At 43.0% G+C, this 19,785-nt stretch overlaps 3 protein-coding genes across 6 annotated transcripts; 2 read left to right on the top strand and 1 right to left on the bottom strand.

Moving 5' to 3' along the window:
- Window positions 1-248: 248 nt before the first annotated feature.
- LOC117860968 (stromal cell-derived factor 2-like protein) lies at window positions 249-7,854 on the top strand. Its single transcript, XM_034744415.2, has 6 exons — window positions 249-703; window positions 890-1,030; window positions 6,666-6,806; window positions 7,179-7,228; window positions 7,327-7,456; window positions 7,571-7,854. Exons 1-6 carry the CDS (start codon window positions 596-598, stop codon window positions 7,652-7,654), a joined length of 654 nt encoding a protein of 217 aa, XP_034600306.1. The 5' UTR covers window positions 249-595; the 3' UTR covers window positions 7,655-7,854.
- LOC140223048 (uncharacterized) lies at window positions 2,658-5,343 on the bottom strand. The gene has a single exon (XM_072294388.1). It carries the CDS (start codon window positions 5,327-5,329, stop codon window positions 2,801-2,803), a length of 2,529 nt encoding a protein of 842 aa, XP_072150489.1. The 5' UTR covers window positions 5,330-5,343; the 3' UTR covers window positions 2,658-2,800.
- Window positions 7,855-9,119: 1,265 nt separating the features above from the next.
- LOC117860969 (uncharacterized) lies at window positions 9,120-15,490 on the top strand. 4 transcript variants are annotated; one of them, XR_011898436.1, is made up of 6 exons: window positions 9,120-9,400; window positions 9,509-9,740; window positions 10,553-10,848; window positions 11,441-11,563; window positions 12,383-12,450; window positions 14,576-15,490. XR_011898436.1 is itself a non-coding variant. In XM_072294391.1 (4 exons), the coding sequence occupies exon 3, from the start codon at window positions 10,581-10,583 to the stop codon at window positions 10,845-10,847; it is 267 nt and encodes an 88-aa protein (XP_072150492.1). In that variant the 5' UTR covers window positions 9,120-9,400; window positions 9,518-9,740; window positions 10,553-10,580; the 3' UTR covers window position 10,848; window positions 11,441-11,842. The 4 variants fall into 4 exon arrangements, 2 of the variants coding, with proteins under 2 accessions (XP_072150492.1, XP_072150491.1); XR_004641617.2 differs by lacking the exon at window positions 12,383-12,450; XM_072294391.1 differs by lacking the exons at window positions 12,383-12,450; window positions 14,576-15,490 and having other exon boundaries at window positions 9,518-9,740; window positions 11,441-11,842.
- The last annotated feature ends 4,295 nt before the right edge of the window (window positions 15,491-19,785 follow it).

The raw sequence follows: 19,785 nt of genomic DNA, 5'->3' as shown, positions 1-19,785 counted from the left end.
CAACCAGTAACGTCGCGCCAGGTCAGCACGCCAGCCACGCTGGCACCTCCTCATTCGCCGGGCACCCCCTCTCAAGACGTGGCCGCGAAAAACACTCCTCCCCGCCGCGGCTACTCCAAGCCCATCACAATGATCAGTAGGTCCCGCTACCCCGACAACCCGACATGTCATTGGCGCTTTGTGCTTCACGCGTCGCTCGTCGTCGTGGCCACTGGCCAGAGTTTTCCTCCCCAGTCCCCACTTTCAAACGCGGAGCATTCGCCTTCCCCACTTCCCCCTCTCGCGAGCTCAGAGCAGCCCAGAGCGCGTTAAAGCAGAGAGACCCGAAGCGAACCTTCCAGAAGCCAAGCCTCCTCGAGGCCACGACCCCGCCGCGGTGGCGCCGTCCACGCCCCAGCCGCCCCAGGGTCTCTCCCGCCGCCGCGCCGCCTCCGCCGACAACCAGCCGAATACGTCGGGGGCCGCGACTGCCAGCCTCGCCGGCGCCCTCACGCGCGAGCGGATCAGGCGCCGCGGCGAGGCGGACGCGGGCCCGGGGGGGCAGGAGGCCTTGCCCTTCTGGCAGAAGACCTGGTTCCTCGCGCTGCTGCTGGCGATGGCCGCCGCGTCGTTCGCGCTCGCGCTCCTGCTCTATCTCGGCCTCGACCTCCCCGAGGCCGCGCCGGCGCAGTCCTACGCCGCCGACCCGGATACGGTCGTTGAGGTGCGAGGCCCTTCGCAGTTCATGTCCTGCGTTTTTCTATTTGTGTTCGAGTGGGGTTTAGGTTGTTGGGTTAGTGTTCCACGTTTCGGATTTGGGGGATTGGTGCTTAATTATTTTTCTCACCATTGCCGTGCTTGGTTGATTGGAGCAGTGATACGATTGCTTCTCCTATTTATTTGTCGACAGATTACCTACGGTTCAGTGATCAAGTTGATGCATGAGAGGACCAAGTTTCGGCTACATTCTCACGACGTTCCCTATGGATCTGGCAGCGGCCAGCAGTCGGTCACCAGCTTTCCCAACGTCGACGACGCCAATAGCTATTGGGTACGTGTCTCTCCAGTTTGTTTCACTAGATCAATTTGATCATGTGCTTAGCACTAGCAGCTGATCCCCTTGCACTAAATTTACTTTGTCATCTTAATTTGTGTTTATGATGAATTTCTCATATGGTAATTTAATTGTGTGTTCATCTGTAAGTTGATTTATTTTCTTAAGCACTTTTCCTATGCACAAGTCACGTTTCTAACATATCATATCAATATCCATTCAAAAATACATTCCAATGCCCGTGCTACTCAACTTAGTTATCATAAGAAAGCAGGCCACTTTGAATCTGCCAAACCATTCTTACATTCATTTGTGATATTATTTGACCAAGAAACATTTGGGATTCGATTGAGTTGTCGAGTCTCCGGATTCTCTCAAACTGTCACACGTTTTTGCCTTTTTCAAAGTTTATTTGAAAAATAGACATTAGCTTCAATCTTCAGCACGGTATGTATGCTAGGGTCAAAGTTTACTCAATTATTTTCTTTGTAAATTTAAATATCTAGAAAATACTAGTTTTCAAAATAAAGGAGAGAATGTATGCTCTAGGCTAAGAGTCACCACTCACCAGGAAGGCCTAACCAGCTCAGAGTATGTTTCAGAAAACAGCAAATCGCACTAAAAAAATGATTGAGGAGATCCTGTACAGAAACATTAACCATTACAGTTTCCAAAACATCAAGCAAGCTTTCTGAAAATGCAGTCTAACTTCCAGTATGGTTCCAGTTTTAAGCCAATCAGTGGCCAGAATTCTGTAGCGATGGTGCTAGAATTTCAGGCTCAATGATTTACCCCATACAGGAAAACTCGTATTTCAGAGCTTAAAACTAAGGGGGCGTTTGGTTCCCTTTGCTTATTTTTAGCACGTGTCGCATCGAATGTTTAGATACTAATTAGGAGTATTAAACGTAGACTATTTACAAAACTCATTACATAAGTAGATGCTAAACGGCGAGATGAATCTATTAAACCTAATTAATCCATCATTAGCAAATGTTTACTGTAGCAACACATTGTCAAATCATGGACTAATTAGGCTTAATAGAGTCGTCTCGCCGTTTAGCCTTCACTTATGTAATGGGTTTTGTAAATAGTCTACGTTTACTACTCCTAATTAGTATCTAAATATTCGATGTGACGGGTGCTAAAAATAAGCAACCGGAACCAAACCAGGCCCAAGCGACAACTTAACCTAACTGTCATGTGGGGCCATGTGGGAGACTGCTATCAGAGGAAAAGAAGCAATGCTGTAGCAGTCTGACAACCAGACCAGTTTTAGTACTTGGCAGAGTCTGATTATTGGTCATGGTTGCTTTAGTAGAGAAATAAGAAGTCAGATCTCTTAGGGAGTCTCTTATAACATGAAGTGGACAGTTGAAAACCTGGTATATTCAGCTAGCCATCATGTTAAGCAATTCCCATATAAAAGAGAGGTGTTGATCCATGGTTTGACGAGCAATAAATCAGTCCATTCTGTCATTCTATTCTCTGTTTACTGGCAACTGTGAGATGATTTCAACCCACCACACAGAGGCGGGCGCAGGATCTGGACTATGGGTATTCAAAATTGGAGATGGCAAGAAAAAAAATTTAACAGAATAAATTATAGTTTTATAACACAGAATTAAATGGTAGCATCATTGATTAATAAAATTGATCACAAATTGAAATTGTCCAGCTACTAATGATCAACATATCAAAGTGGCAACATGTGAAATAAATAGAGGCTAAAACAGCAAAATAGTAACAAAGATTACTACTTACAAGCTATAGGATAACTTTCCGTTCTGCCATGCTTTGAAAATGAGCGATGATGTCCATATCCTTAGCTTGCATGAAGAATTCCCTTTCAATCAATGTGACCAAGCAACCATTCAAATATTTCTGCCTCATCTTACTTCTTCTCTTGTTCTTTATCAAATTCATTATAGAAAAGACCCTCTCAACACCAGCAGTTGCAACAGGGAGAACAAGCACCAATTTGAGAAGTTTATAAACAATTTCATACCGAGAAACCTTTCCTTGTTTAACTAGCATCATAGACAACTCTGCTAGACTTCTCAAATTTTTGAAGTTTTCATCATTTCTGACATCATTGATATAGTGGTGCAACTGAAAATGAAGCTGATGTATTTCTTGAAATTCAAAGTCATGTGGATAGAACCCAGCAAGCTTAACCAAGTTCTCAACATTAAAAGCAGAAAAGGAATTTGCTGGACTGAATGATGCCATGCATCTAAGTAGATTTGTGTTTACCTCATCAAACCTATTATTGAGCTCCTGAACTTGTCTATCAATGACACCCAAAAACATATCAGCATGAAACCGGTGATAATTAATGGCACCTCTGTAGAATTGCCTTGATCTTTGCATAGGAATATACTTCCCATTCATGTCAACAACTTTAACATTGTGCTTCTCACAAAAAGAAGTGACCTTGGTAAGAAATTCTTGCCATCCAGAATCTTGTCTCAAAACATCCAGTTCTACCTTTGTGAACTCCAGAAGATCCATTGCATTTACGATATCTTGCTCCCTCTTTTGCAAAGCATTGCACAAGTCATTTGTGTATTCAAATATTTCATTCATCAAGTGTAGCAGGAAAACAAACTCAAAGGACTTAAATACTGTGAGCATAGTTTGAGCTCCATTAGCCTCAGCCCCTTTACTTTCATTCCCAATCCTAAAGAGAACTTTCTTGATTGAAGGATACAAGAACATAACATGCATTACAGTTCTGTAGTGAGATCCCCATCGTGTATCACCTGGCCTTGCTAAGCCCATCTCTTGATTCAATCTTTGCCCGGTTTCAATTTCACCCAAATTCAATGCTTCAATCATGTATTCAGCTTGAGCAATGCGAAGCATGCGGATCTTTTTACAAGACATCCCTAGAACATTCAACAAATAAGCAAGTTGCCCAAAGAACCAATCACAATCAGTATTCTCCTTAGCAACTGCTACAAGTGTTAGTTGAAGTTGATGGGCGAAGCAATGAACATAATAAGCAGAAGGTGACTCATCCATAATTAGTTTCTTCAAACCATTAACATGACCCTTCATATTACTAGCTCCATCGTACCCTTGACCACGTACCTTGGATAGGGGCAATTGATATTTGATAAGCAAGGATTGAATTGCTTCTTTAAGAGTCAATGATGTAGTATCTTCAACTTGGACAAGACCTAGAAACCGCTCAACTGGTTCTCCTTTTTTATTGACAAAACGCAAACAAAGAGCCAATTGTTCCAGTAGGTATGCATCACTTGACTCATCAGCAAGAATTGCAAAACACTCATTACCAAGTTCGTCAATGATAAATTTAGTTGTTTCATGAGCACAAGCATCAATGAGTTGTTTCTGGATCTTGTGATCTATCATCTGACAGTTTTGTGGTGCATTCTCTAGTACCACCAGATTAACCTCTTCAAAGTTTCCTGCTAGCCATGCTAAAAGTTCCCGAAAATTCCCCTTGTTGAGTGAATCCTTTGTTTCATCATGACCCCTAAAAGCCAACCCTTGACGCAACAGAAATCTTATGCACTTAAGTGACCATGTCAAGCGAGCTAGATACTTAGCCTTGAATTGTGCAGTGTTTGATGCAACAGATTCATGGATTGATGCCTTAGGTCTCGTGAACAATCTATATTTCTCTTCAGCTTCACTATGAGCACTATCGATAGCACCAACATGCCTATGAATTCTCTTTTTCATATTCCAATTTCTAAACCCTTCAACAACAAAAGCATCTCCACCAGGAAATTTGCAGTTATCTTTGAACAAATAGCAAACAAAGCAAAATGCAGCATCTTTATCCACACTGTACTCAATCCACTTAAATTCAGCAAACCACTTATGTTGGAAGCGACGCATACCTCCACAATCATGTTGCGGAAAAGCATCCCTCTTCATCTTTGGTTGACATGGCCCCAATGCAATGTATGCCCTTCTAACTGAATCTTGGTCATTGACATCATAGCTTGAGATCGGAGCCCTCAATCTAGGATCATGCTCAATGCCATAATCATTCTTGTCTTCATCACTAGAATCATTTTCTTCCACAGGTATGGATTCACCATCTTCTGTTGTACCGTTTTCTGGAGGCTGGTTGTATCTCACTGGTTCATGTGGTACCGTGCTTGTTTCACTACCACTCTGCCCTTGGAATAACACTAGTTGCATTTGGCTTTCATTGCAAGATTGATTAACATTCTCCGGTTCAGGTTGTCTCTTCTTTGCAGCAGCTCTTGCCATGAAAATCCTCAAATCAGTAGCGGCACTACCCTTCCTCTTCATGGCTCAAACCTAAAAGTTACACAATTTCACATTGAACTAAATTCATGAGCATCCACATTTTGCAAGTTGATGTGCTATCCTAATTTGACAAACAATTGAAAATGCTCACCTCGATTTTCAGAAACAATCAGGAATAGCAAATTAGCAATCAGTATTCCGTAGACAGTAGGCAAATAGGCAATCACTGGCACTGGCGCACAGTCTGCTGGTGGCGCTGGCGCGCCCGCCGCCGGCCGCCGGCGCCCGGCGGCCCGTCGTCGGCCGTCGCGGCGCCCAACCGCGCGTGCGGGCCGCAGGGCGGCAGCCGGCAGGGCGCAGCCGCACAGGCCGCCCGGCGCCCGCTGCGGCGGCGCTGCCGTCCAGTAGCCGCCGCCCGCCGGGCGCAGCCGCCAGCCCGCCCCTTCGCCCACCAGCAGCCGCAGCAGTGAGCAGCGCCTGCGCGCCCGCCGCCGCCGGCCCGTCGGCAGCCGCGCCCCGCGGGCGGCGCCTCCGCTCGCCGCTCGGCGCCAATCGCGCGCCGGCCGCACTGCCGCAGGCCGCCCGCCGGCCGCTGCCCTCCTAGCGGCTAGCCCGCCAGCGCCAGCCACGGCCTACCGCCGGGCGCCGCCACCGCCGGTCCGCCGCCGCCACCGCCGCCGCCGCCGCTACTCGCTAGGGCCTAGGGTTTGCGCGCCTGGAGCAGGGACTCCTGGAGCCGTGCGCGTGAATGTGCTTCGGTGGGGGTGGGCCGGTGGCCGGTGGGGGACTGGGGGCGTGGGCAGGCCGGATGGGCCAGTTGGGCCAGTTGAGGGAGAGCGAAGTTGGCCTCCGGTCGGCCTTTTCGAGTGAAATGTGTATGCTAGCTTTTGTATTTTTGTTTTTTTCATACATATACCTAAAATACACTATATATATGAAATTTTTTTGCAAAAATAATGGGTATTCAATTGAATACCATTGAATCTAAGTGGGCCCGCCACTGCCACCACATCTTATCTGTGATTGTGATGCTAGCTGGGGTGGGACATCTTGCTTAGTTATGCGCGGACTGTTTTATTCACTGTGACTTTTGTGTTGAAAATTATTGTGTCTTGTGTTCTGCATTTTGAAAAACGCCCATTTGGATAATAGTATTGAAAGTAGAGTATCGACACCTTCCTCGTCTGCTCTTAATGGCAACTTAAAGAAAATATGCATATGAAATGACAATAGAACATATAGTGACATGCTTCTGATATCTGCCTTACACTATTACTTTTCTCCAGTTGCTTCATGGTTGAACATAGGTAACTCATGGTTAAAGGTTCTGATCCAAGCCTTTTTCTTGACAACTTTTATGGCACATCTTGTTATGCAGATAGTGAGACCTCAACCAGGTTCTTCGGGGAAACAAGGTGATCCAATTGCACATGGAACTATAATAAGGCTTCAACATATGAGAACTCGAAAGTGGTTGCACAGCCATCTGCATGCTTCCCCCATAACAGGAAATCTGGAGGTCAGCAACTAATTACTTTCTTGTACTTTTGTGCTCTATAGAAAAGGTGGTTTCTGCGAAATACAGTTCGCATGTTAATGTTATAGAAACTGTCAGAGTTGTTCTTTCATCCCTTGTGAAATAGAATAATTTGCAAAAAGGTGTTTTTGGGAACTAAAGGAATTTTGTGATATCTTCCCCCTATTTTGAAATTTTCCCATTAATATGATTGTAGTACTTGCTTCTTGTTGCCTCTTATGAGAACTTATGCACAGAATTCATGGCTACTTTTGCCAACTAAACCTTTTTTCTGAGTAAAATTGTGTTGCTACCTGAGATTACTTCTTTATGTGTTCAAGACATAATGTTAAATGTATGTACCTGTACTCTCAGGTCAGCTGCTTTGGTGGAGAGAATGAATCTGATACTGGAGACTACTGGAGGTTAGCACTTCTGTTAGAAATGTAGTTCAGCAAGCTATTGTCATATCTTTCCTTGACCTAGCTGAACTCATGTCTCTTATTACCAAATAATTTATTAGGCTCGAGATTGAGGGCAGCGGGAAAACATGGCGGCAAGACCAGAGAATTCGGTTACGACATGTTGATACTGGTGGTTATCTGCACAGCCACGACAGGAAGTACACACGAATTGCCGGTGGGCAGCAAGAGGTGGGTTCATCTGAGTTGTTCTCATGTTTTCTTTCATCCATTTGTGATCGAGAGCTCTGTTTTGCTACCAGAATTATGTAAAGCTAACTGGATTATCTGTTTCTGCTTTTGCAGGTATGCGGTGTTGGCGACAAGCGCCCAGACAACCTCTGGCTGGCAGCTGAGGGTGTCTACCTCCCGGTAATCCAGCGCAAATAGCTCTACTGCTAGATGAGAAATGCCATTGTTAAAAGAAGTTTCTATGGTGCTTAGGCTGATTCACTGCACAGTGTTGTAACCGTTAGAACATTTTACTGTAATCTACTTGTGCTGTCTGTAACATTGCTGTGTATTCAGAGATCAAAACACAGTGCATCTGATTTGCTCCTCAGTATAAAGATGATTCGGCTTCGGTCCCAGTATAGAAGTTCTACCTGGCTATGTTGGCTGGTGGCTGCTGATCGGTTTAGGTGTGCTTGAATTTACAGCGAGATTGGAAATGTAGTACAAATGTATGTGAAGCCTGTTTGGTTGGGTACTTGGGTGTGAGGGTGTCGTACCCAAAGCAAAATTTCCATCCTGCGCTTCAGTTTCTGCCTGAATGTTAGGATGCTTAATGATATAATGGATTAAAAGAATTAAAAAATTCTTCTTGGACGTGGACACGTGTCAATGGTAAAATTGTATAAACAAGATTCATTTTGTTGCCAATGCCCATCCCTGCCAATTCTGTTGTGAAACCCTCGGTGCACACCTGAATTAAGGCCTGGTTTGGTTCACTTGCTTATTTTTAAGCACCTGTCACATCAAATGTTTAGATACTAATTAGGAGTATTAAACATAGACTATTTACAAAATCTATTACATAAGTGGAGGCTAAATGGTGAGACGAATCTATTAAGCCTAATTAGTCCATGATTTGACAATGTGTTGCTACAGTAAATATTTGCTAATAATGGATTAATTAGGCTTAATAGATTCGTCTCGTTGTTTAGCCCTCACTTATGTAATGGGTTCTGTAAATAGTCTACGTTTAATACTCCTAATTAGTATCTAAACATTCGATGTGACACGTGCTAAAAATAAGCAAAAGTAACCAAACACCCTCTAACTTGTTTTCGTGGCGAATCACCACACCGCAAGCCAAGCTAGCAGAGTCAACCTTGTTCAACTTATTCATCATGTTGCATTGAATTCTTTTTTGCAAATAGCTAAATTCATTTTGGTAACATTTAAACTCTCATCAGTTCTATACGCAGAACCTTCAAAAGTACTACCTCCGTCATGTAAATATATGACACACTTAGGACAAACAGCCTATCTTAAACATCATATAAGTATATGGACAGATGGAGTATCAAGACTGTACTCTTAGAACATATAATTTTGGTAAAGACTACATTGACGGTTTGCAATTTATAAAACAAAAAAATTTCCATCGCTTAAGCATGGGTACTGAGGTGTTTTTATCGAAATTGAATAGGAAATGGATTTTTGGAACAAAATAAAATTATGAAGAGAATGTTGAACTTCAAATCACTTTGTGTGATTATTTTTGCATTTCTACATGGGAAATAGGGTAGTTGTGTAGCGTCAAGTCACTCCCGTATCCCAAAGTGTCAACTTTCATGGGCTAAGCACTATGAAGAAGCATGCCAGTCAAGAGCCTACCATTCCCAAGTCCAGACAGTTGGGGGTGGATCTACGGGTGTCTGCTGCCGGTCCGGCAGGGATGCCCGTCAAGGCGCCGCGCTGAAGAAGGAGGGAGGAGGGCCCCACCGGAGATGGAAGAGGAGTGCCGCTGGAGCTCGGTTGAGGGCGCCACCGGCGAGAGGCGAAACCCTTGCCATGCCTCGAGAGGAGAGCAGTGAGGCGGGAAGGATCGAGGAAAAAAGAAAACGAATTGGTACCATAACCTGCTAGGCGGGTAGCTTCGATGAGAAAATATCTCGGCAGCTGTAAAAAGTAAGAAAAACCTGCTGCGAAAAATGAACTAGGCAAAGCTGATTTCTCTCGTAGACTTTAAAGATAGGATATTTTTTTATTGACTTTTGACTTTTTTTTAAACAAAAGCACTTGTAGTCTTGTAGAAGCCAAACCAAAGGACCCTCCCCGTTGCCCAAGTCCAAGTCCCACCAACAACACGACGCGACGCAGCCGAATCCCCCTCCGTCGGTCCGTACCTCCAGTCCTCCACCCGCCGGAGCCTACGCCCGCAGCTGCTGCTTCAGCGCCGCTCATCCGCCGGTACCTTGCAGGCCAGTGGCGATCCACCCGGTCGTGGATTGATTTCTTCCTTTTCCTGGTAAGTATCCCTAGATTGCTGTGATGTATTGTACCAAGAGTTCGTACTGTTCTTAGGGACCTCTTATTGCTGTTAGATCCTAATCTTTATTCTCCCTTCAGTTAGCTATTGATTCATTGCTGCGTACTGATCTCCCTATCCAATCCATCTACCCGTAGTTTGATTAGGCCATTCTTTGTCAATGCCCCAAGACTGACATTAGTTCCTGGTACCCAATAATTAAGGTGGGGGCCAGTGGGGCTGTAGTTTATTTATTTATTTTTTGTAATTTCCATGCTCCGTTAGGCCGTTAAGTATCTCCTGGTTGTAGGTAAAAGCTGCTGTTGCTATGGTTTGTTTGCTGTGGTAGTTAATTTTGATGCATTCCAGGTGGTTTATGTCATGGATGGAGCTAGGATGAAACAATTGGGGGGCCATTAGCACAGATCTTAAGCATAATCTTTAGTTTATACTTCCTCCGTCCCAAATTACTATTCGTTTTGGCTTTTCTAGGTACATAGCTTTTGATATGCACATAGATATATACTATGTCTAGATACGTAGTAAAAGTTATGTATTTAGAAAAGCCAAAACGAATAGTAATTTGGGACAGAGGGAGTACAAGTTAACTATGGAGTTACATGTATGTATACATGGAGTTTCATCAAGTATGGGGGGGCCATGGCCCCTGCCTGCCCCCAACTGTCTCCATCCCTGGTTTATGTTAGAGAAGCTGAAGAAGAGCAATGCTTGATGCTTGACCCATTGAAAATTCTTCTAGTGTCTCTCCATCATGAGAGCATATGGAATAACTCAATCTGTATTTGTATCAGGCTTTGATGATTGCTTCACAAGGATGAGATGGCATCCCGTCCAAAGATATCTGGTATTCAGAAGCAGGTCTTGGCACTGTACAGGGGATTCCTTCGGACAGCACGTCTAAAGGCCCCAGAAGAGCGGCGCAGGATCGAGTCTGTTGTCTCGGCAGAGTTCCGTGACAACGCAAGGAATGTTGACCGTAGGAACTTTGTATACATAGAGTACTTGCTGAGGAGAGGGAAGAGGCAGCTTGAGCAGCTCAAGAATCCTGATATTACTGGACTTGCTACCCTTGAAGTAAAGAAATGAGGTATATAGTCTTTTACTAACCATGCAATTTTTCAGTACTGTAAATGCTTAAGAAATCTTTTGTAGCTATAAATATGAGAAGTACCAGTTGGTTTCCCTTTAGAACAATTATGACATTTACCCACAAAGTACTTACCATTTTAAACTTTAAGTGGTCTTCTGAACCAGTTCTTCCTTTAGAACAACGCTGATAGCTATTCACAAAGTACTTACTGTTTTCCACTTATGAATGTTGAAACAGGAAGTGATCTTGTAAACTGTTAAGTAACTATGACCTGAAATCACGGTTTATTTAGAAAATGCTAAGATTGGATTACCTGTTGAGGATAGCAGCCACATGCTTTTTTTTATGGCTATGGCAAGAACATGTGTTTAATTTTATATGTAACTATCTGACAGCTATTTTACATGCTTCACTTTTAGTCTGAAAAAGGTTAAGGTTTGTGCCTTCTACTACTGTTCATAATCTAAAGTACCATAATCTGATAGCTGTATATTATTATTATTATCTAGGTTAGTAACAATATATGGATGTTCAGCAAATTTTCTTCTTCTAGCACTTCTGTGACATCATTTCTTGTGGCAATTTACAGGCCTCTTCATTACCAGAACAAAGCATCCTCATGATATGGGCGTTTCTAATGGGAGGATTAGGAAACCTCAAGGACCTGCCATTGATGATGTCAAAGTAACATAAATATGACCATACATCAAAGGTTTTTTCTGCAGTGACTTTCTGGGGTCCTTTAATTAACCTAGGGGAATCTCAAGATAAATCTTGTAGTACCTGCCTGGTTATTCTGATAGTAATACCAATTTTACTGTTTTTTGGTGTAACCAGAGATTAGCAATAAAATTCTTTGTGAATGGTCTGAATTCTGAAATTGTTTGTGCCTGATCTTAAGCATGTGATTCAACTCAACTCAGAAGACATGCTGTAGTAATTATTTAATGGAATTTTCTGCCGTATTCAACATGATATGTAGTATATTTTAGCGCAATTCTTCACTTATGTTGTTTCTCACCAGCAACGCAACTGTTACAAGTAATGACCTTGCTTTAATGTACTGCTGTTAATATTACTGAGTTCACAATCCAGACAGCTAAATATTATATTGGACATGCTATATACAGCATCTTTGGTATTCATTTCCATGTTTTAATCCCACATTTGAGAAGGACATTCTTTCAATTTCCTGATACGAATAGGTGCATGGGAATTCTGACTTGTGTTGGAAGATAGAAAGCATTGAGTTGGGTTAAACCATGGAGGCAATTTCTCTTTAATAGCAGCATCACAAGGAAATGCATGAAAGTGAAACATACTCCATTTGAACTTTGTAACAGCATATTAGCAATAAAGTGTAGTATGCTAGATACATAAATCAGATTTAGTACTCTCCATTTGAACTTTGTGATTGTTTAATGGTTATTTGAGAGATTAATTTATGGACACAACGTACAAGTAGGTGTCTGTATACCTTGGTTTTAATACTGCAGCAGTTTTATTTTATTTATTATTTGTCAATTGCTAGTGATCCAACATCAAATTGGTCTACCATAAACTACTATGTGGTCATATCCCTGCTTTTCTCCTAAAAAGGTGCATACTTAATTATGTGGTCAGAATGCTCATGTACTCCATTTTTACTATACATGTACCTTTGATGATGGTGGCAATGACACTTTCTTCTAAACAAATGTCTTAGACATGTTACTGAAAAATGTTTACCTCATACTGGGCCTGTGTGATCCAAGGATTCAGGTGCAATCATTGAATATATATGTTTTTCGGAAAAAAAAGCTGTTAGCTTAGTTTATAAAATGGTGCTAAAATTGTTTAATGAATTAGTAAATATTGTCCCTAGCTTTTTTTTAAAGGCAAGATTTTCCCTAGCTTTGCTAGCTGCTGATATGGCTAGTTTATTGGCTAAGCACACGATTAGCAGATGGATAAACAACCTGCTCGCCCTCCCTAGGAGGCTCTGAGCTTAGAGGTTTATCTTCTGCTTGACCCCCAGATGAACCCGGGGTCCTAGTACACATAGAGCTCTAAGCTCCCTAACAACTTATTGATAATATCTAGCCGGTCTAACAAATCCTAAGCCGGAGCTAACAAACTGAATCTAAGCCAAATCTGAAACAAACCAAATCTCCTAATTGCTAGCTGACGCCTGGGCCTTCTTGCGGTGGAACTTCCTCCCAAAGAAGGTGTCCACAACACTTCCGCCACCCTGACAAAAAAGCTTGTCCTCGAGCTGGAACTCAGGGTACCTCTCCTTGAACTGGGTCAGTGGCTTCCAAGTAGCATCAGCAGGGCCACAGCCGACCCACTAGACCAGGAGGTCCCAAGAGTCTGCTGTTGGCCGCGCGCGCGACACTGCCTCAGGAGTGGGTACAGTCCGGCCATGAGCCATGCAAGGAAGGGTGACGATCTCAGCTGGCGGGTCGCCATGATGCTTTTTCAGGAAGACATGGAACATGTCGTGAATGCGGGCCTTCTGGGGAAGCCGAAGCCAATAGGCAACAGGGCCAATCCTCTCGATGATCTGGAACGGGCCGTAGCGTGGCGCTAGCTTGGCATTGGTCTTGTCTGTGATGGCCGCCGCGGAGCGCTGGTGAAGCCGCAGCCATGCCCATTCACCCATGTCAAACTCCAAGTCGCGGTGGGCTTTGTCGTGCACGGCCTTCATGTAGTCTTGCGCCTGGAGAAGCTGCTCGCGGATGTCCGCCATGAACTCGTCCCGCTGCAACAACTGCTTGTCCAGCACGGCGACCCAGGCCAGCCCCAGCTGATACATCACCAGTGCCGGCGGATCGCGGCCATAGACCACCCTGAACGGCGTGGTCTGGAGCGCGGACTGGTAGGAAGTGTTGTAGCAGTACTCGGCCCAGGGAAGCCAACAGAGCCAGCTGCGCGGACGGGGTCCTGCCAAGCAACGGAGGTAGACGCCGAGGACACGATTGGTCACCTCGGACTGGCCATCCGTTTGGGACTGGAAGGCAGAGCTCAGACGGAGTTTGGACACTTCTGTTGTCATTCCCATGTCCAAATAATTTGCTACAATGCTATTTAAGTTCCTGCTGATCTTATCTCCATCAGAAGTAGCCTAAATCCATAGCTGACTAACCTTTTTCCTTGATTTTTGCCTATGTATGCGATTTAGTCAATTTGTAAAGTTCATAGGACATTTGGACGTTGCTTGTTTCTTAGAAGCAGCTCAAGCATAGCAATTCTGAGGCAACGGCAACTGAATATATGTGCTGAGTTTGGGGTATAGCATACAGGATCTTCCAAACACATGGAAAAGAGATGCTTATCTCTATTGTGAAACTGATTGATTTGTACCTTGAGTCACTTCCTGCATGTTGTTGATGCTTGTTGCATTCTAGCATCCTGTTCTGCACATCATCTAAAGACTGAACAGTATTTCTGAGGTCTGACAGTAACTTTCCAAACTAGATCCATTTATTGGTTGTCATTTTTATTTGTGAATGGTTCCTCCTTTCCAAACTAGATCCATTTATTGGTTGTCATTTTTATTTGTGAATGGTTCCTCCTTTTGTTCTGGTTGTCAAATTGAAATCATCTGTTCTTTGTGAGTGTGTCTTGTCCTTTTCTTTACGTGAGGGACAGGTTTATGCTTTTCGGTGATTGGAGATAATGGCTCTATTACATGCTTTGTCACCCCTTGAAGTCTCAGATTGGTGCTGTTTTGATGTTGCAGGTTGCTATGGCAAAACGGCTCTTTTCTTTCAATATGACATCATGGTTGTTGGTACTGGATATGTATCGTTTCATGCCCTGTCAATCTAGATACCTTTACCTTGTTGATGCCGTGTCGAATCTCCATTGCTGTTGGATATTTGATTTTGTTATGCCCATCTGTTCCTGATAGGAATGTCTCGGTGATAGGAGAAAGAGTGAGAAAAGAAGTCACTGCTTTCTTTTAGAACAGGAAAAAGGCCCAACATTTTCCTAGAAGATCCTGTGGTTCTGGACATCCCAAGTTCCTCACATTCTCTTGTTTCTCTGGCTTTTGAAGGCCTGGTCAATCATTCCACTATGGATGATGAGACGAGATGTGGATATATGATGCATGTGTAGGGCTTGAGCAGGCAAATGGCCTTGAGTGATCTCCCTCTTGGCCTTATCACAAACCATCTTTTGTTTGCAGCCTTAAGTCTTTCTTAAGACATGTGGAGCCCCTAGTGGACTACAAATCCAAAGCCAGCTGCTCAACAGAATAAGTAGTTGAGGGAACAATGCAGCACTGCTCCATGGTGACGGTATGCTGTGTGCGACCCTGAGTTTGGTCATATCATCAAAGTAGCGCCAAAGAAACAGGATTATGTGTACCAAGCTTTTGCGGATCACAGGTGGTCACATCATGCAAACTTGCAAAGCATTGAGCTTGACACAATCTTCTCCCTGTATGGAGAGACAATGAAAAATTAGAGATAACAATTGCTCCGATATAGGTGCATTTGGCAAGGATCTGGTTTATCATTCTTTCCGTTTAAATTCTGTTTCCCCCCATGGAATTCAATCTTCTGTTAATCAGAATCACTTTGTGTAAATTGGCTAATTTGTTGGGACAGTTAATGCATTTTTTTAATCAAATATGAGATCTTTCATGCTACGGAAATACCTCTACATGTGAATGAGTCCAAAACGTACATGAATATGCACCATGCTGGTGCACGACAATGAGCAAAGGCCAAGAGTACTCTATCCTAACCGTCTTTTTTTTTTCGCGGATACTCTATCATTATTGTCTTGCGGATAAGCAAACACCAAACAGAGGTGTCTCCAGAATTCTCCATCAGTGAATCACTCTGATTTTGATAGCTGTCAGCAAGGCCTGGCTGCCCAAGAGTTGGCTTATGGTGGAGCTCAGTCGCCGTAGCATGAACTAGCATGGTCCATTTCAGCCTGAAATAAGGGTATAAAGTTATTCTCAAATTAAAGAGGAGGCAACGAAATGCTCATAATGTCGTGCAGTCCTCAACAAGATGAAAAAAATTATATTGAATAAATTACGTTGTTATTCTCTATAGTGAAACACGGAAGCAAATATGGATGAAGCAACACGAACTCTAGAGGGGCATGCAGCATGTTGGCAACAAATTAAAGAAAAAGCGGACACTGGACGGAAACTTCATCATCGACAGACAACAGTAACAGGACTCTATAGCAATGTTCACTGAACTTGGGCATTGATGGAGTATGTGCCAAAAAGGGGCCGACAAGATTAGGTACCTACTCAATGACCCAAATGTAACTAGTAGTCAAATTGAAATAACACGCCATAGCTAACTACTCAATAAGCAAGGTACCAAATATGATAATTATAGCTCAAAACATTAACCGCTATTAATATTTCATACTTTGATGATGGTATCTAAAAAACGAGGGAAATCATCTAATTAATACTAAGATTTATAAGAATCTATAACTGTCAACTATGCGAATCACAATCTTTTGTTACCAAAAATATTTCTATGTTTATAATACAATACAAATTCTACATCGTTTACTAGCTCATTGATTGCATTCTTCATAAACATTCTAGTAAATTAATTGTATTATATATATATATATATATATATGGCCGCTCAAATTAAACCGGCTTAACTGCGTTAACCATCCTCTTAATGGTTAATTTGATCAATATGCACTTAAAACAGTGTAATCTAGCAGTCTGTCGGGTCAAGTCCGAAGCAACCACTGAATATCTCGATCGAAACAATACACCACAAGTCTCTTAATGGTTAACTGATCAATGCGCAAATCTAGCAAGCCCATTTAAACCACTGAATATCTTAATCGGAACAATACACCACAAGTCTCACGCGAAGGTGAGCGCAGATAGTACAAACATGGCAGAGTTTACACAAATTAAGGATACAACACAAAGGGTGATATGGAAGTTTAAAAAAGAGTTCAAATACATAAATAATATATAGATTTTAAAGTACAGAGGAATTAAAGTTTCAAAAACAAAAGCTAATCGCCTATTTACAAGTGCTAGCAATGCTGAGAAAAAGACATCACATCGAGCCCACCAATATGACATCACGGAGAAGCGACACCTCCTGAAAAAGGGGTCACAACAACAACCCTAAGTATACTAATACTCCACAAGACTTACCCGACTATAGTATATACTTAGCCGACTCCTAGTATGCAAGACTTTTGGCTAAGGGGTTTGCTAAGAGTGGATCTCTACTTTCAAGTTTTAGCATCTAATTTAAAGTTGAACTTAACCATTCTAAGTGAGCAAGATATTCAAAACTTTTCAGTGTAGAAAAATAATTGATTAGACAACAACATCAACCACATTCATACTTCTTTTCATTCCACTTCTTACTATGATATGACTTAGTGATCAAGGTTCTCTTAACCAAGAGCGGTGACGAATCGATTCGATTTATTAACCTTACAAGGTGGATCTATACATAAGGCATATGCATGCCCCATCAAGCCGTCTATGGCAAACGGTTCTCTTAGAGAGCGATAGCATTTGAGAACCCCTGCGACCCTCGAGTACTAATCTTGACCGGTACCTTCCCGGATCAGACATGAGTTACTGACTAGCATATGAATAGGAAACAGAACCAACTCAATCTACAATCACGCAATAAGGTACTAAGCTTTACTAGTTTCAATACCCCCTACTTTCGGTATGTGGATAGTACAGTTCAAACTCGATCAACAGTGCTACAAACGGACGGGCCTTAAGCGACACAAGCGAAGGCTTACTTTCCATCCATTTCATATCCTTAACCAAACTCATCTCCGCCCGGTCTCCATTTTTCTTTTCTCAATGATTCATTCTTAACTTCTCATGTGAACCATTCATTTCAGATTTAACCATCACTAGTAAAAGATCTATATCTTGCGAGTGACCGGAAATCACTTGACTTCAACCGAATCCTAATTAAGCATGGCAGTACTAGCAACCTACACATACTAGTATACTCATGGGAACCTATGGATCATGCATCTAAGGTTTCATACAAGGAACCTAAATGCATAGATACATAAATAAGGACATTGTATAGTTTTAAAAGTAAGGGTCATGCTCCGGGGCTTGCCTCCCAAGTGGTAGAGTTAGTGTCAACTAGGTCTTGGGCCCTTCTGACCTTGGGCCGGGTCTTTTGGATTCTCCTGCTGGTCTTCGCGACTACGCATGTTTCATATCCACAAGCTCGCATGCAGCGGAATCTATATGCATACAAGGATGTGATGAAATGTCAGGAAATGCAGCAACTCAATCGTACATCAATTTGAAATCAAGAATAGCGCATAAAAACATATAACAATCCATACAAGGAACATGGTTGGTGTTAAGAAATTGAGTAGAAAGGTTCCTGAGACATGTACGATTAGCAAACTAAGCTAATAACAGCAACCAACCATATAGGATTATTTAGAAGATCATTTAATTGATTAATTCATTAGCAAGCGTGAATTGCAAGATTAATTTCAAGGTTTGAGCGACAATTATGAATTAAAAAAATGCTCTGATAGAGGGCAATAATACAAGGTCATGAGAGTTGGTTTTATCCGAAAATCAATTTCCATTATTGAGATATCAATTAAGCAAGATAAGCTACCATAAAACATATTAATTCACAAAAGGCATGTAAATCATCTAGAAAAGCATGGATATCATTTTTCAGAGTTTCTATACAGAAAAACATAGCCTAACCAAAGTGGTTTCATTATGTTACCATTTTTCTGCTAATTACTATGCAAATAGAAAGATTCAGACAACAAACAAGAGATAGCTCCAAAACAGTATGATAACAACATATTTCACATATTTAAGTTACATATCTGACGCATACACGACTCAAGGAAGCTAAACAAATTAGTTTCTCAATTTTTGGAGCAACCTATAATTTACTAGGCATTAAACAAGTCTAGCACAAGATAAATTAAAGAACCAAAACAACAACAGTGACATGCTCAAAGTCGTTTTTATATGAAACTATACCTCACCAGAACACTAGAAAAAACTAATTGTATTTTTATACTTTTTATACAATTTTATACACATTTCTAAAGTTTCAGCCGATTTAAAAGAAAAACAACCAAACTAGTTTTACACAGAGGCCTCTGGAAAGTTTCTTTCCTAACAGATCTGCCCTTACTTTCACAACCAGCCCCCCAAAACTTGCGCTTAGCCCCCCTAGAAGAAAACCCACCTTGCACATAAACCCAGACTTTTCTACATAACTTGGACTTCTATTCTCTTCACAAAATGACCCTCGCCCCTTTCTTCCTCCTCTAGTTCGTTGTTCGCCCGTGCGCACGCATAGCGCTGGCGACGGCGCGACGGCTCTATCTCCCTCCTCAACGACTCCCCCAAGAGCTTCCCCACACCCTCGCGCACCTTCCCCTCTACTCTTCTCCCGAAACCCTAGCCCTAAGCTTGCCCACGGCAAGCGGCGACGCAACACCGCCGGTGAGCGCGTGAACGACCATGGAAACTTAGCTACGAAGTTGAAGCGGAGAGAGCTTAGGCAGCAGGATCTCAATGAAGTTTGATTTGTATGGTTGGGTGGCGAAGAAGGTGGTTGGAGGCAAGGGCGGCCATGGCGGTTTGGCGGCTTGGGCGGCTGGGGAATTTGCGATTCACGGCCGGGTGTTGGCCAACGCGCGTCGAGAGTATTTTGGGGGGTCACGCAGGATATTGAGGTGCTGTGGGCGGCAGTTATTGGGCTCAGGTGGAGCGGAGGTGGTGGATTTCGCCGGCGGGTGGAGCTCTGTGGTGGAGTGGCAATGGCGAGCGCAGGGGCTTCAATCTCTGGCGCCAGAGGCCATGGCGTAGGGCAAGGAGAGGTGGAGGAGCTAGCTGGGCAGGTGAGGCAGGTTTGGGCGGTGGTGATTTGGAAATGGCGGGGCAGGGGCGGTGGATTTGGCCGG

Source organism: Setaria viridis, chromosome 6 (assembly GCF_005286985.2).
Source record: "Setaria viridis chromosome 6, Setaria_viridis_v4.0, whole genome shotgun sequence".
NCBI classification, from domain to species: domain Eukaryota; kingdom Viridiplantae; phylum Streptophyta; class Magnoliopsida; order Poales; family Poaceae; genus Setaria; species Setaria viridis.
Note: the sequence above shows the minus strand (reverse complement) of the source record. Positions and strands in the feature narration are given on the sequence as shown.